The sequence below is a fragment of the Xyrauchen texanus genome, chromosome 2, assembly GCF_025860055.1.
Source record: "Xyrauchen texanus isolate HMW12.3.18 chromosome 2, RBS_HiC_50CHRs, whole genome shotgun sequence".
NCBI classification, from domain to species: Eukaryota; Metazoa; Chordata; class Actinopteri; order Cypriniformes; family Catostomidae; genus Xyrauchen; species Xyrauchen texanus.
In genome coordinates this window covers 7169440-7185764 of record NC_068277.1, presented here as the reverse complement: position 1 = coordinate 7185764, position 16325 = coordinate 7169440, and the positions used below count along the sequence as shown (strand labels likewise).

The window sequence follows — 16325 nt, the reverse complement described above, 5'->3', positions numbered from 1 at the left end:
TATGACAACTGGTAACAGAGACAACTTTTGATTTCACTGTGGCTTTGTGACCCTTTTAAAACATTCCTCTCTTTGTTTGAGTGGCCCATCAAGCGAGACACAGCAACACTGGCTTGACCAATTGTGTGCGTTTGGGGGCGGGACTATCTGTTTGTACAACCAATGGAAGACCATGTGAGTTATTTGGAATCTACAGAGATTATTTCTGAAATTCCATTTGGTGACGCTAGTGGCACTGAAAGTACACACTTCAGCTGTAATGGATTTGCATTTGGGTTTCCATCAGACTTTAGCAATTTAATATACAATATACTGTACTTAATGCTTCAAAATAAATGCAAAAACTCTAAAACTGAACATATGAACATTTCTTGAAGTGATTGCTCTTTACCTGACCCCAGGATCCAGTAACCCACTGGATGCATGGATAGATGTTGCAAGTCTGAATATAACTGGGCTGCAGCTCCTCATCACATTTCCCAGTTTCAGGGCAGGTGACCAGCCTCTGCTGCTCTCCACCTCCACACAGCTCAGAACACTGCGGGCATTTCAAGGTATTTCGTCAACTTCAGGCACTTTCACGCTTTAACATGTATTGTGTGATAATCATTTCTATCAACTGTCCAGAAATTCAGGTCCTACAGCAGTGCTGTAATTTCCACCAAACCAAACAATTTTGCCCCAAATAAAGCTATTTCAAAAGTTAGAAAACTTGTTAATAACTAAGTCAACAAAAGTGTCAGTAAAGAGCATGCTTGAGATGAATGAGGTTAAGTGATGTTTGGAGAAAACAAAGAAAAATCAATGCAAATATCACTTGTGAGCAGGACATTTTTCTTGGCCATACTTTTCAATCATAATGTAATTTTGCCAAATTACACAAAAAGTTAAAGTATTATTTAATTGCTAAAAAGCTATGAAATTAGCCTTAGCAAAGAGTCATTTTATTTCAATCCCCCCCCCCCCCCCATCAATTCAATTGAACACAATACAGAATTTGAGATGTGGTGAAAATGACACTGAATTTTCAAGACTTTCTAAACAAATGACAAAAATGACATAAATCTCTTTTGATGCATGTAGATACACTGTGGGACAATGTTAGTAGACAAAAAGTGTTAAAAAAACAATTAATGAGACTTTACTTTTTAGAAGTTCACATTGCCTTAAGTTGAAGAAACACCATTAAATGTTGTTAGAAAGGCTAACACACAGCTGAAGAGAGGAGAGTGGACAACAAATGCTGAATAGTAAAGATCTTACCTGTCCCCAAGAAGAGGTGTACCAGTCCAGACAGCTGTGGATGTTGCAGGGCATTTGGGTAGGTGGCCTCAGAGAAGTGGCCTGGCAGTGGAAGGGCCGCAGTGGTCTCTGATCTCGTGTGTCATAACACTGAATCTCTCGCAGTTTCACGCCTCCACCACAATTCTTTGAGCACTTTCAAACAAGAAGATAGAGTGCTATTCCAGTGAATGGATAATGTGGAGTAGCAACTATCATGGTCTTATCATTCATTATAAATCAGAAATTCATTACTGTATGTTTTGGTTAAGTACAGTCAGATTTACTTTACTCCACTCTCCAATTTTCCATGCGGAGCAGGGTCGTAGGTAGCACCGGCGCGCTGGCACTGGTCTGGTAGCTAAATCACAGTCTGATTCATTGCCAGTGCTGCAGGACACTGACCTCCAGATGGCACCAAGCCCACAACTTGTGGAGCACTACAATACAAAGCACTTTATACTAAGAGTTTGAACAAAAAGCTGGTCATATCGCAGCAGGTGACAAATACACGCAAGAACCAATTTAGTTTGTGCACAGTTTCTGGGTCAATGGGTTTTGAATGACTTGAGGGTGAGTAAATTGACAGAATATGTACTTTTATAAATATAGGTTTAGAGGGTGAACTATTCCTCTAACCCTATCATTTCCGTGTGATTTCAGGGGTACATTAGGGTATGGATAGGGTTAGGGCTATGATTATTTGATAATATTAAAACAAAGTATGTTGTTCCTGGCCAAACTAAGTTGATGTTGATCCAGGAATATGTCGTACCTGGGTAAATCACTAGATGGTATGAAATCTGGCCTGTATGTGTGCGTGCGTTCATATCCTGTCATGTCCGTTTTTTTGCTGTTGGAATAACACTAAATACATTTTATTACCTTCTAACACTGAAAGTTCACATTCTGTTTGTGTTGAAACCTGAAGCTCTGGTTTCAACATAGCTGAGGGCTTTTATTGCAATGCCACCCTGCTGTTTCTCAGCCCATGCTGGCTTCATATCTAGTGAATGTGAAGAATGTATGATTGACTACTCACAGCACTCCAGTTGCCCTTTCTCCAGTGTGCAGGGGAGGCTAATGGGGATAAGGAGGACAGCATCAACCCAGTAGGCATCGTAGGGCTAGAAGAAAGCACTGAAGGCTCATTGGAAGTAGCCGGAGATGGCAGCACAGTTGGAGTAGAGAGACTAGGTCTTTGTATTCTGGCAGTTATTTCAATCTCTGTCCAGCGAGGTAAGGTGACCGAAGTTCCCCAAGGCCCTATGCTAGGATATGAAGCTCCAGGCTTATTGGTCTTGGTTGGTGCTCTCGAATACAAACTGTGAGTCTCCGTTCCAAATGTAGTGCCTGGAATCTCAGTTGGAATCAAGAATGGGGGCGCCAAATCCCTTTCCATATCTGTAGGAGGTAGAGCTGTTGTTCCAGCTGCTGAGGTCATGCTACTGTAATGTTTGGCAATGTTAAAGGAAGTCGGAGAAGGAATGGACTCTGGAGAAAGGTTATCCGAGGTTGTAATAGTCTCACTTACAGTGAGCCATGGTTCAATAGACTTGGTGTTTGTTGTTGATTCAGTGACAACGTTGGAAGTACTGCTGAGTAGCTCAAATGGGTGTGAAATTGTGCTTAATGAGACCGTTGGAGAGTCCATATTCAATTGAATAAGAGTCGTGGGATTATCAGCTTGACTGATCTCACTGGTTTTAAACTGAAATACATCATCTGACGAAGGCTTATATGTTTGAGTGCTTGGTTGTGGTTGAACGTTTTCCCATTCGCTCTCACCTCCAGGAACATCTTCGCCAAACTTCTCCTTATCTTCTCCATCCTTCCCAGCCTCGTCTATAGTTACAGGTGTTTTGGTGTTATCTAGTTCTTTGTAATCATAAAAGTTATGTGAGTTTTCGTAAGGAGTTTCAAGTGGTTTAGGTGTCCAAAAGATGTCTGGCACAGTTTCATATGATAACGTGTGCTCCGCAGTTGGTGTAGGGTTCCTTGTAGTACTGAAGCCCTGAGTTACACCAAGATCAACGTTTAATTTTTTCCATTTGTTAAAGAACCTTGTAACTGGAGAGGATGGTTCTGTTGTTGTAATGAAAGGTAGGAAATAGTCATCATCAAATACTTCATCGCTAGTTTCATCTGAATTTTGAGGTCCATGACTATCAGTACCCTTGTTGGTGATGCTGTTAGAGTGCATGTTGGTGGAATTTAGTTGGTCCACTGTGGTGGATGGTGATGAAGTAGTTATGGAGACATCTTTCCTTTGTTTTATTCCAGAGTTATCAAACACATCATTTCCCTCCTTGTCAAGGTCATTTGACAGATCCTCGTGAAATTTTATGAAATTGTAGTCATAGTAAAAATCATCAACTTGAAGATTGTTCCCAATGGAATTATCAGAAGGCTTGTCTACATGACTAAAATGTGAGAAATCATCTTCTACAATATTATTGAGGTCAACATTGCCCCTGTGCTGAGCTCTAGTTGAACCACCGCCAAATTTGGGTGCATCATAAGGTATTGCTTGAATCTCATTGACAACTTCTTTGCTAGATGCTCCACTTCCAGACCAGTCCTGGTCAAAGATGTCTGAATTTGTGGGGCAGTCCTGTGCATTGCATGGCATGGTTGAAATAGGCTTGGCTTTCGGGTCACAGTCCATGCCAGTATTCCAGCTGCAGGTCACGTCACGACTTTGGAGACCAGCTGCACAGCTCACGGAGCACTGTAGAGGAAATACAGTAATCAGTCAAGCTGTCAAGGTCAGAGAACTGAAGCGCCACTATTAACAAATTAGACAGCAATTTGGGTCTGATCCTGCTGACCCTGATATAATACATTTATGTTTTAAAGGCAGATGAAAATGAATAGTTATATCTGCAAAATATAACACGTCTTCAAAGAAAGCAAAGGTTTTTACTGAAAGATGCAATGTTTTAAGGCATTTCAGAGCTGAATAGAGTTGTATTTGTATGGTGTATGAAATACATTTTAGTGAAATAATCCAAAAAGAAACTTTAAAACAAAAAAAGGAGCATTTGAGCCAAGACAAATCATATTCTCCATACTAGTGCTGTGAAATATAGCATCTACTTCTAAAATATAAAATCTAAGAGATACTAAAGAAAAAAAAAAAATCTTATTACATATTGCAATCATAAAATAATAGAATCTGAAGTTCTTGTCAGACTATTTAGTCTACCCTTAAAGCATGCATATTAATAGTATTGACAGCACCAATGTGGAGAGGGTCCCTCTGCTCTCCATTTCCAAAAAGTACTGTGGTGGTACCATGGTACAGTGAAGGTATCAGATGTTAATACCATGGTACTTTGATATATACCGTGGTAGTAAATAATTGCCATACATGCCATACATGACTACCATGGTTACATGATAGTCCAGTGTACTTCAAAGAATATCATGGTACTACCATAGAACATAGCAGAAACATGGAATTGCCATTGTAAATGTCCAGAAATTACATTACTATGGTAGCAAGTACAAATGGTAATACCATGTCCAAAACACAATTTACATTTATGCATTTGGCAGACGCTTTTATCCAAAGTGACTTACAGTGCACTTATTACAGGGACAATCCCCCCCCCCCGGAGGAACCTGGAGTTAAGTGCCTTGCTCAAGGACACAATGGTGGTGGCTGTGGGGATCGAACCAGCAACCTTCTGATTACCAGTTATATGCTTTAGCCCACTACGCCGCCTCCACCACCACTCCAACACTAAGGTATTACCATAATAAATGTCTAAAAAATATGGTATTACCATTGTACCATGTACAAAACTCCAAAGCATTACCATAATATATAAAAAACATGGTATTACCATAATACATGTCCAAAACATTATGTTTCTATACGTTTAAAAAAGCATGATAATATCATTGTACATGTCCATAAATCATGGTATATCCATGTCCAAAGCACCAAGGTTTTACCGTAGTACATGTCCAAAAATATGGTATTACAATGGTAAATGTCCAAAAACTATGTATTATTATGGTACCATGTCCAAAAAATATGGTAAAACCATGTCCAAAACACCATGGTATTACTTTAGTACATATTCCAAAATATGGTATTATCATAGTAGATAAAACATGATGTTTCTCTGACACAATTCCAAAAAACATAAATATCATCATGGTCTATGTCCATAAAACATGGTTTTGCCATGGCAAATTTCCATAAAACATGGTATTACCATGTCCAAAACACTATGCTATTACCATAGTGCATGTCCAAAAACATTGTATTCCCATGGTACATGCCCATAAAATATGGTATTACCATGACACATGTCCAAAAACATGGTATTACTATGGTACCATGTCCAAAACATATGGTAAAATCATGTCTAAAACACAAAGGTATTACCTTAGTTTACAGTATATCCAAAAACAAAATTCTTTCTGAATGCCTTAATCACGTACAGACTGGTCACTGTTTCAGCTACTGCATGTCCCTTTTATAACCTCACCTCTGACCAGACTCCAGTATTCCAATCTGCAGGACAAGGAACGTGTGAGTTGCAGGGAACAATTGATTGAGGCTTAGGCATGTGTTGACATTCGGTAGGCTGTAGCGCTCGCTGCTCATCCAGGGTCACACTCTGAATACAAAGCACAGTCCTCTTACTTAGCCCTATGTCTCCACAAGATGATGAGCACTTCTGCCACTCTCCAACCCACCATCTGCAGACAAGAAAATAATTACAGATATTGAGTGCCCTCAGCTGCAGTGCAATTGTCATTGCATAGGTAATCTTCATCACCAAGCCTTTGATGATCTTTAAAAGCCATGAGCTGCCAGCCACTGATAATGGTTGAGTAAAGTACAGGACTGTTATTATGATTGATACACCCCATTAGTTTGGGGAAACTCACATGGCTGGACATGACTCCTTGTTGCAGCTTGTTTGCATGTCATCTGGTCTGGTTGATGGATCACAGTAATGCTCCTCAACAATTCCAGATGTTCTCTCGACACAATGCACAGCTTGTCTTTGTACACCTGAAAAAAAAAAAAGACAAATGGTGGATCAAGTGTTTACAAAACAGGCACAGGCATGTTTGCCAATGCACAAACACAGACTTAACACCTGGCAGTCACTGGGAGCTTTATTATAGGGTTTACTGCCATATGAACAGTAAGACAGCTGACAACTGCTTAACATATCTTTTTGTGTTCCACAGAATAAAGTCATTCAGGTTTGGAACAACATGACGGTGAGACAAAAATATTTTCCATTTGAGGGTGAACTATCCCTTTAAGTACCTCTAGAAAGGAGGGAACACGGTCTACCAGTAGATTCATGGTCTCTGATGTTTCCTACCTAGATTACTCTTCCCCGAGGGATTACATTTTATTCAAAGGGAGACTGGATGGCGCTTCTGTGCACTCTGAACAGCTAGAGTCACATACTCTGTCTGATTTTGACCTTTATTTGTCACCTCTGAAAATCACAGCCTGTTCAAACTTCTGTAGTCTAGAGGCTTCATAGCCTCAGCAGGTGTTTGAAGAATGTTATCAGATAAATAACTCTCACACAGATGGGATAAAGTGCCCCAGGGCCAGAGTGTCAGTCTGTACTGATTGGTGTGACTCTCAGAAACTACACATGGAAGTAAGGTGTCTAAGAAAGGTCTAACATCTGTAGGTTCTATTTTCGTGAGTATGCAACGTCTTATCCAATTTTCGTGAGCGCGCTAATTCTAAGTGTAAAGTGCGAGCGCAAAGCGCAAGTGGGCATGTGTGGAAGTGTTTGTGCTACCGCGGGTGTAGGCGTCCAAACTGTGGGTGTATTGCATTTCAATTTAAATGAAGTGGTGCAAAGTGCAATTCGCTATTTTCCTGAGAATTTGGTTGATGTGCTAAGACGTTTCAAAACCACTTAAATCAGCGCAAAGTCCAAATCTGTTCCTGAGTTTAGGTGTTAATAAAGTTAATGTCCCTGATAATCACGTCATAGTCGTTTTGTGAACAATTATAATAATGAGATTGTGTTAATCTAAGGTCATGGCTTATTTTCCAATTATTATCATTAGGTTTATATCTACAAATGTAAGTGCGGTGTAGTTCTAGCAGGAAGACTAGCAGCTGTACATCATCACATCATTAGCTGGGTAACTCCTAGCCAATCGCATGTAAGCCATTGCTTTATAAGTCTGCTCACAATCTATCACATTGGTGTTTCAGTGTGCTAACACGGCAACCTCCACCACCCCACCACCACCAGTTGAGCCCTGTCCCGCACAGGGTAGGCTCCTCGCACCTGCCTCCTATCTCCGGCAGGACATGACGGTTCCGGGCACAACTCCCTCTGGGGCCTACGCCAAAGCGAGAGACATTACTTTCTGTTTTACATTTATCAAATAAATGGCATCTCAAACTCAAGCCTACGTGTCTTCCTGATAGAATTGTATTTCTGACCTATGAATACAAATGTGGTATTTTTCCTCATTGTCGTAGAGGGATTCAAGTCATTACAAAGGGGCCGGTGGAAGGGAAGTGCGTTCCGATACTGTTAATAATAGTCATGATTTGTGTGTCAGTAGATGAAAATGATTAATAATACATTCTCTTTATAGGAGCATACATCTGACAAGAAACACATTTTATATGTGTTTAAAAAGGAGCACGTCATTGAAATATGCCTGGCATTCATGCAGTTAAATGAACAAAAGAATGTAAATCCATATTTCTATTCTTTTAATTTGCATACAGTCCATATACACTAACAACTTCTTATGAATGTGCTGTCTTTGTTTAAATCATTGGTGGAGGGAATAGACTATATAATAGGACTCAGACGCTGGAATAACCGGAGAAGAACCTCAGAATTAAATTGTACGTGATCCAGCATTTTTGCGCATTTCACGCACAATTTCGCCAAACCCACTTGCGCCTAGACTTAGTGCATGCTTGCAAGAAAATACCAAACCTTCATGGCCATGCTCAATGACATACAGTGCAATCGGAAAGTAATCACAGCACTTCACTTTTCCACATTTTGTTATGTTACAGCCTTATTCCAAAATGGATGAAATTCATTATTTTCCTCAATTCTACAAACAATACCCCATAATGACAACGTGAAAGAAGTTTGTTTGAAATCTTTGCAAAAAATAAAAAACAAAAACAAAAAGAAAACACATGTTCATAAGTATTCACAGCCTTTGCTCAATACTTTGTTGAAGCATCTTTGGCACCAATCACAGCCTCAAGTCTATCTGAGTATGATGCTACAAGTTTGGCACACCTATTTTTGGGCAGTTTCTCCCATTCTTCTTTGCAGGACCTCTCAAGCTCCATCAGGTTGGATGGGGAGCGTCGGTGCACAGCCATTTTCAGATCTATCCAGAGATGTTCAATCGAGTTCAAGTCTGGGCTCTGGCTGGGCCACTCAAGGACATTCAGAGAGTTGCCCCGTAGCCACTCCTTAGTTATCTAGGCTGTGTGCTTAGGGTCGTTGTCCTGTTGGAAGATGAACCTTCGCCCCAGTCTGAGTTCCAGAGCGCTCTGGAGCAGGTTTTCATCAAGGATGTCTCTGTACATTGCTGCATTCATCTTTCCCTTGATCCTGACTAGTCTTCTGAAAAACATCCCTACAGCATGATGCTGCCACCTCCATGCTTCACTGATGGGATGGTATTGGCCAGGTGATGAGCGGTGCCTGGTTATCTCCAGACATGACGCTTGCCATTCAGGCCAAAGAGTTCAATCATTGTTTCATCAGACAAGAGAATTTAGTTTCTCATGGTCTGAAGGTCCTTCAGGTGTCTTTTGGCAAACTCCAAGTGGGCTGTCATGTGCCTTTTACTGAGGAGTGGCTTCAGTCTGGCCACTCTACCATACAGGCCTGATTGGTGGAGTGCTGCAGAGATTTTTTTTTCTTCTGGAAGTTTTTCCTCTCTCCACAGAGAAATGCTGGAGCTCTGTTAGAGTGACCATCGGGTTCTTGTTCACCTTCCTGACTAAGGCCCTTCTCCCCCGATCACTCAGTTTGGCCGGGCGGCCAGCTCTAGGAAGAGTCAAGTTGTAATCAAGTTGTAGAAACATCTCAAGTATGATCAGAGGAAACAGGATACACCTGAGCTTAATTTTGAGTGTCATGGCAAAGGCTGTGAATACTAATGTACATGTGATTTTTTTATTTTGTTATTTTTAGCAAATTTGCAAAGATTTCAAACAAATTACTTTCACGTTGTCATTATGGGGTATTGTTTGTAAAATGTTGAGCAAAATAATGAATTTAATCAATTTTGGAATAAGGCTGTAACATAACAAAATGTGGAAAAAGTGAAGAGCTGTGAATACTTTCCGGATGCACTGTATGTATATACACTCACCTAGAACTTTATTAGGAACAGTATGGTCCTAAAAATAGTTCCCAATATGGTCTTCTGCTGACGTAGCCCATTCGCCTCCAGGTTCGATGTGTTTGCATTCTTAGATGCTATTCTGCACACTACAATTGTACAGAGTGGTTATCTGAGTTACTGTAGCCTTTCTGTCAGCTCAAACCTGTCTGGCCATTCTCCGTTGACCTTTTTCATCAACAATGTGTTTCTGTCCACAGAACTGCCGCTGACTGTATGTTTTTTTGTTTTTGGCACCATTCTGAGTAAACTCTAGAGACTCTAGTGTCTGTTGTGCATGAAAATCCAAGGAGATCAGCAGTTATACCAGTCAAACCAGCCTGTCTGGCACCAACAATCATGCCACCAATTTTCCCTATTGTGATGGTTGATGTGAACATTAACTGAAGCTCCTGACCCATATTTGCATGATTTTATGCAGTGCATTGCTGCCACATGATTGGCTGATTAGATAATCAAATGAATAAGTAGGTGTACAGGTGTTCCTAATAAAGTTCTAGGTGAGTGTATATATATATATATAAGGCTGTCAATTGATTCAAATTACATGATGTGCCGTTTAATTAATCAGATTAATCTTATATAAATATTTACTGTGAAAGGGTTCCAAATAAAGGTAATTTGGAATATAATTTAAATAATTATAAATGTAATATATAATAAGTATTATAATTCAAATACATTACATCATATAAATATACTGTGACAACAGACACGTTAAGTATTTGGACAATTAAAAAAGTCTTTAAAAGTAAAAATGTTGCTTTGTTTTATTTTCATTTCATTGAACATAACCCTATAATTGGGCTACATCCCTAGAGTCTATTTTTAATTGTTGGTCTTTGTACTTGTGTGTCTGAAGAATGCTTTTGGAGCTTCTCACATTGGTGACTAGAGGCCGTTCTTTTTTAAAGGATGTTAACTGAGGAGATGCTTCAGTAAGTGAACTATATGTAGAGTTTACTACAGTAAAACCGCTTGTAAAGGGGGTTAATGGAAAGGAGGAGGCAAGAACCGGCTTTTCAATATAAATAATAGTTTAATGAGAAACTTAAAAGACAAACACACACACACACGATGGACATGTCCGTAAACGATCTCTCTCTCCCGCATGATCCTCTGACCTTTATCCCTCTCGGGAGGCTTGATTAGCCTAACTCGGGACCGGGTGTGTAGGATCACGACCCGGCTCCGCCCTGCCACACCGCTGTTTTATAAGAGGACAATTTTGTGACATGTAAGTGTCAGTTTACAGCTTTGCCCGTTCATTTATATGGTATCCGCAAACAGGGATTTACTTTCGTAACATGCTAGTTGACCATTACTCTCTCTCCTATGGTAGAGCCGCGGAGGTCGGTATCTCAGTATAAAAGAATCTCGTTGGTTTGACGAGGCATGTTGCCTGTACAGATTGAGCGCTGACTGCCCCCTGCACCATCCAGATGATACATCAAACTTGAATTGCTCCAATAGTAGCAATAATCCTTATGATTCAATTTACGCATCGATTCAGGAGCATGATTAATTGAGTTAACATTTTTAATGCATTATTTTTTCATATAATTAAATGAATCCCATTAAATTAATGTTTAATTGTCAGCCCTCATACATATACATATATATATATATATATATATATTAGAGCTGTCAAAATGAATGCATTAACATTTATTCAAAAAACAAATTATAAGATTTTTGGGCAAAATAGTCCATTACTAGATTAACTCTATGGCTCTGTTCCAAAATCTAGTGAGCTTGAGCTGTCTGGCTGTCTACGGTCTACATAGGCAGCTGCCTTCTAAGGCAGCATCCAGGCTGAAACGGAACCCTTATAAGTGATGCTGAATGATTCAACAGGGTCTGCAAATAAAGTACAACTAGCAACTAATGTCAGATATTTCTGATTCTCGCCTTCCACTATTTTATTTCCAGAGGGCATCTGTACACTGTAAGAGGGCAACTGAGTACAGAGGAAGCTAATCTCTTTTCCCAAAGGCATGAAATTAAATGCAGGCCAAGATAACACCGCAATCTTGCATTTTCTATGTTGCACACTGGATGACTGTGCCCACATACACATGTAATATTCTGAAGACCCTCCACATTTGAACATACACACATAGCTGAGCTATGTTCAAAAACACAATTGAATAGGGCCGGATCCCAGAAGTTGAATCTGAACAAATGAAAAGCTTTAATACTGCTGTCAAGATATTGAATAATTGATTTACCTGCTGTGCCAGAACAATTTGAGCTCTTCAGTTAAATGAAAGATGAGCAGCGGTTAATTGCATCTAATAATAATCATCCACAGTCAAACACATCACTATTGAGAGGGGCACAAATGCAGCAGATAAGGACACATGGTATTAGAAATTTGCACTCAAGTGTAGTGGTGAATGCACTGAATGCAAGACAGATATTGTGATGGGAAAAACTAAGCACTAACAATTATTTTAATGAGAAAAATGTGTTTCACTAGTCGTTCTAAATAAATATTGTATGAGGACAAACCTCTTTAATTAATTTGCTGTGCGGATTACAGGATATTGGATAGGGAAAAAAGAAAAGGAACAAGCGTGCATTATAAAAAGCCTGATAAATAAAACCAAACATCTTTACACAGTTTTTGGAAGTACACAGAGTTGCTTTCTACCTCATTTCCTTAAAAAAAAAAAACAATGTCTTTTCTTAAATGACCATCTGTCACATTCCATCTGGAAAAGGTATCGGATTTAACTAAATAATATTTAGTATATATATACAGGTGAAACTCGAAAAATTAGAATATCGTGCAAAAGTTCATTAATTTCAGTAATTCAACTTAAAAGGTGAAACTAATATATTATATAGACTCATTACAAGCAAAGTAAGATATTTCAAGCCTTTATTTGATATAATTTTGATGATTATGGCTTACAGCTTATGAAAACCCCAAATTCAGAATCTCAGAAAATTAGAATATTGTGAAAAGGTTCAGTATTGTAGGCTCAAAGTGTCACACTCTAATCAGCTAATTAATCTAAACACCTGCAAAGGGTTCCTGAGCCTTTAAATGGTCTCTCAGTCTGGTTCAGTTGAATTCACAATCATGGGGAAGACTGCTGACCTGACAGTTGTGCAGAAAACCATCATTGACACCCTCCACAAGGAGGGAAAGCCTCAAAAGGTAATTGCAAAAGAAGTTGGATGTTCTCAAAGTGCTGTATCAAAGCACATTAATAGAAAGTTAAGTGGAAGGGAAAAGTGTGGAAGAAAAAGGTGCACAAGCAGCAGGGATGACCGTAGCCTGGAGAGGATTGTCAGGAAAAGGCCATTCAAATGTGTGGGGAGCTTCACAAGGAGTGGACTGAGGCTTCAAATGTCGTATTCCTCTTGTCAAGCCGCTCCTGAACAACAAACAACGTCAGAAGCGTCTTACCTGGGCTAAAGAAAAAAAGAACTGGTCTGTTGCTCAGTGGTCCAAAGTCCTCTTTTCTGATGAGAGCAAATTTTGCATCTCATTTGGAAACCAAGGTCCCAGAGTCTGGAGTAAGAATGGAGAGGCACACAATCCAAGATGCTTGAAGTCCAGTGTGAAGTTTCCACAGTCTGTGTTGGTTTGGGGAGCCATGTCATCGGCTGGTGTTGGTCCACTGTGCTTTATTAAGTCCAGAGTCAACGCAGCCGTCTACCGGGACATTTTAGAGCACTTCATGCTTCCTTCAGCAGACAAGCTTTATGGAGATGCTGACTTCATTTTCCAGCAGGACTTGGCACCTGCCCACACTGCCAAAAGTACCAAAACCTGGTTCAATGACCATGGTATTACTGTGCTTGATTGGCCAGCAAACTCGCCTGACCTGAACCCCATAGAGAATCTATGGGGCATTGCCAAGAGAAAGATGAGAGACATGAGACCAAACAATGCAGAAGAGCTGAAGGCCGCTATTGAAGCATCTTGGTCTTCCATAACACCTCAGCAGTGCCACAGGCTGATAGCATCCATGCCACGCCGCATTGAGGCAGTAATTAATGCAAAAGGGGCCCAAACCAAGTACTGAGTACATATGCATGATTATACTTTTCAGAGGGCCGACATTTCTGTATTTAAAATCCTTTTTTTATTGATTTCATGTAATATTCTAATTTTCTGAGATTGTGAATTTGGGGTTTTCATAAGCTGTAAGCCATAATCATCAAAATTATATCAAATAAAGGCTTGAAATATCTTACTTTGCTTGTAATGAGTCTATATAATATATTAGTTTCACCTTTTAAGTTGAATTACTGAAATTAATGAACTTTTGCACGATATTCTAATTTTTCGAGTTTCACCTGTATATATCTAATATTTTTTGCTCTATAATGAGAAAAGAGCAGAGGATCAAAAAATTATGTAGAGCATACACAACCTCTCAATAATATATGCCAATGCTTTTTTTATTATGTTCTTCATTTCTTGACTATACGCTGAATACATAGGTTTGTCTTTCATAGTCGGTGTATGGGATGCATTACACAATCTATTATATGTATCATGCAAGACATTTCTTTGAATATCCCGTTGCTTGTAGATTACTAAAGTACAGATACACTTAAGCCGAAGAAATTGTGTACATGGGAACCCCTTCTTAAGATAAGTAGAATGTGCACTTGAAGTGTGTAAAGCTATTTTTATCCGTGGGTTTAGTACATAAAGTAGTCCGAAGGATACCAGATTCATATAGGACATTTGCATCAAGAAACGAAACCGAATGGGTGTCAATTTCTGCATTAAATCTAATGAGTCAACTATGTTATTCAAAAAAGGAGAAAATCATCAAAAACATTCTTAGGACCTTTAAAATTGCCTCAAGGGGCGGCTGTGGCTCAGGTGCTAGGGCAGGTTGGCCACTAATTGCAGGGTTGGTGGTTTGATTCCCGGCCCACATGACTCCACATGCTGAAGTGTCCTTGGGCAAGACACTGAACCCCAAGTTGCTCCCAATGGCAGGCTAGCACCTTGCATGGAAGCTCTGCCATCATTGGTGTGTGAGTGGGTGCGTGAACGGGTGAATGTGTCACAGTGTAAAGCGCTTCGAAAACCGCCAAGGTTAAAAAAGCACTATATAAGTGCAAACCATTTAAAAATCCAAAACACATCATCCACATATCTTTCCACATGATGCTATGATGTGAGAATGGGTTATTTTTCCAATATATCTTTCCTCTAGGTATCCCATGAATAAACACACATAATCAGGTGAAAATCTGGAACAATTCGCTGCCCCTTGCTTTTGAAGAAAATATTCGTCCACAAAAAGGAAGTCGTTTTTTCTAATAGCAGTAAATCATGTGAATAACAAACTCAGAAGGGGGACATTTTTCAACTCTTTGTTCAAGAAAATGTTTAATAGCTTTTAGTCCTTTATTGTGGGGAATATCCCTCGGTAGCAATTGCCATGGGGCGTGGTATGACCGCACCGGTTGCACTGCCGTAAGGACTGACCTGCTTGTTGGACAAAAGACAAACTCTAGTGAGCCATTTCAAAAGGAATACGGTGTGGCGGGCAGGGCGTGGCCAAGCAATAAGCAGGGGTGTAAAAAGTACTCCGTATCCATGCTTTCACTTAAGTATAATTTCTGAGTAAACATTTTACTCAATTAAAAGTCCAAGTCTAGCCAAAAACGTACTTGAGTGAAAGTAAAAAAGTATTCACTTAAAGTCGTACTTAAGTATTAAAAAAGTTAAAAGTAACTTTTTTCCTAGCTACAATGAAATCAAGAGAGGAGATTGTGTGAGAGAGGATGTTGTTAAATTCAACTGGTTTGTTAAGTTGTCATATTACTGTCTTTGACGACTGCCATATTTCTCCCCCAGTGGCATTCGCAGCCTAGAGGTGCTAAAACAACCATGACTTTTATTGCCTTTAACTCCAATCAGGAGTAAAACTGCAGATTATCAGTTCATAAACACTTGTCCTGTTCCTCACACAATGCAATCTTATGACATAAAAAACACTTTTACTATAGCGCTTGATTTGCAATGTGACACATCTTAACATTTGCATTACATAACCAACTACATTTACAAGCTTCTGGGGTTCTGGGGTACGAAGGTGGTTGTTTCAGAAATAGTGTTTTTGAAATCACATTTGCTTTTTATGACACTATCGGTTAGCTTTAAGGTTTAAGATTTAGGGTAGGAAGGTAGGTTTTGTTGATTTCAATTCCCACAGAACATTAATCTTATAAACCTCATCTGTTCAGGAGAACATTTCACTCGCTTTTAGCGCCACACAGTGGACATTTCACTTCGGAACTGCCCTGAGAGGTGTAATGAACCACATCATTTTATTTGGCGAAAATGTTGGGAGTAGGCATTCACGAATTGTGATGTCAGAGAAAGATTAAAAAAAAAAAATTATAAAGCTTTGAAGTCAGTCAGTGATGTTGCTGGTTTTGTGAGGTTCGCTTTTAAACCTTGTTTAGCAAATGGTTGAATTCAATAAAATTCATAATTAATATTTGCTCAGATTCAATTTTTATTATCATTATTATTTTCATCATTATCATTGCTGGTTTTATAGTTATTATAATGAATAGTTGCCTAACAACAACAATAATAATTCAGCAAAGAGGCAAAACAAATGACATGTTTTGTTTATTTATATATT

The 16325-nt window shown here is 39.3% G+C and overlaps 1 protein-coding gene across 1 annotated transcript in view; it reads right to left on the bottom strand.

Annotated features, from left to right (window-relative positions):
- Positions 1-16325, bottom strand: part of LOC127662400 (A disintegrin and metalloproteinase with thrombospondin motifs 7) — a gene marked incomplete at its 5' end in the record, with an annotated part of 106619 nt that overhangs the window by 28184 nt on the left and 62110 nt on the right. The window contains 6 exon segments of the mRNA XM_052153550.1: positions 392-538; positions 1264-1437; positions 1569-1721; positions 2324-4012; positions 5787-6000; positions 6193-6319. Of these exon segments, the coding sequence (XP_052009510.1) occupies positions 392-538; positions 1264-1437; positions 1569-1721; positions 2324-4012; positions 5787-6000; positions 6193-6319 (2504 nt within the window).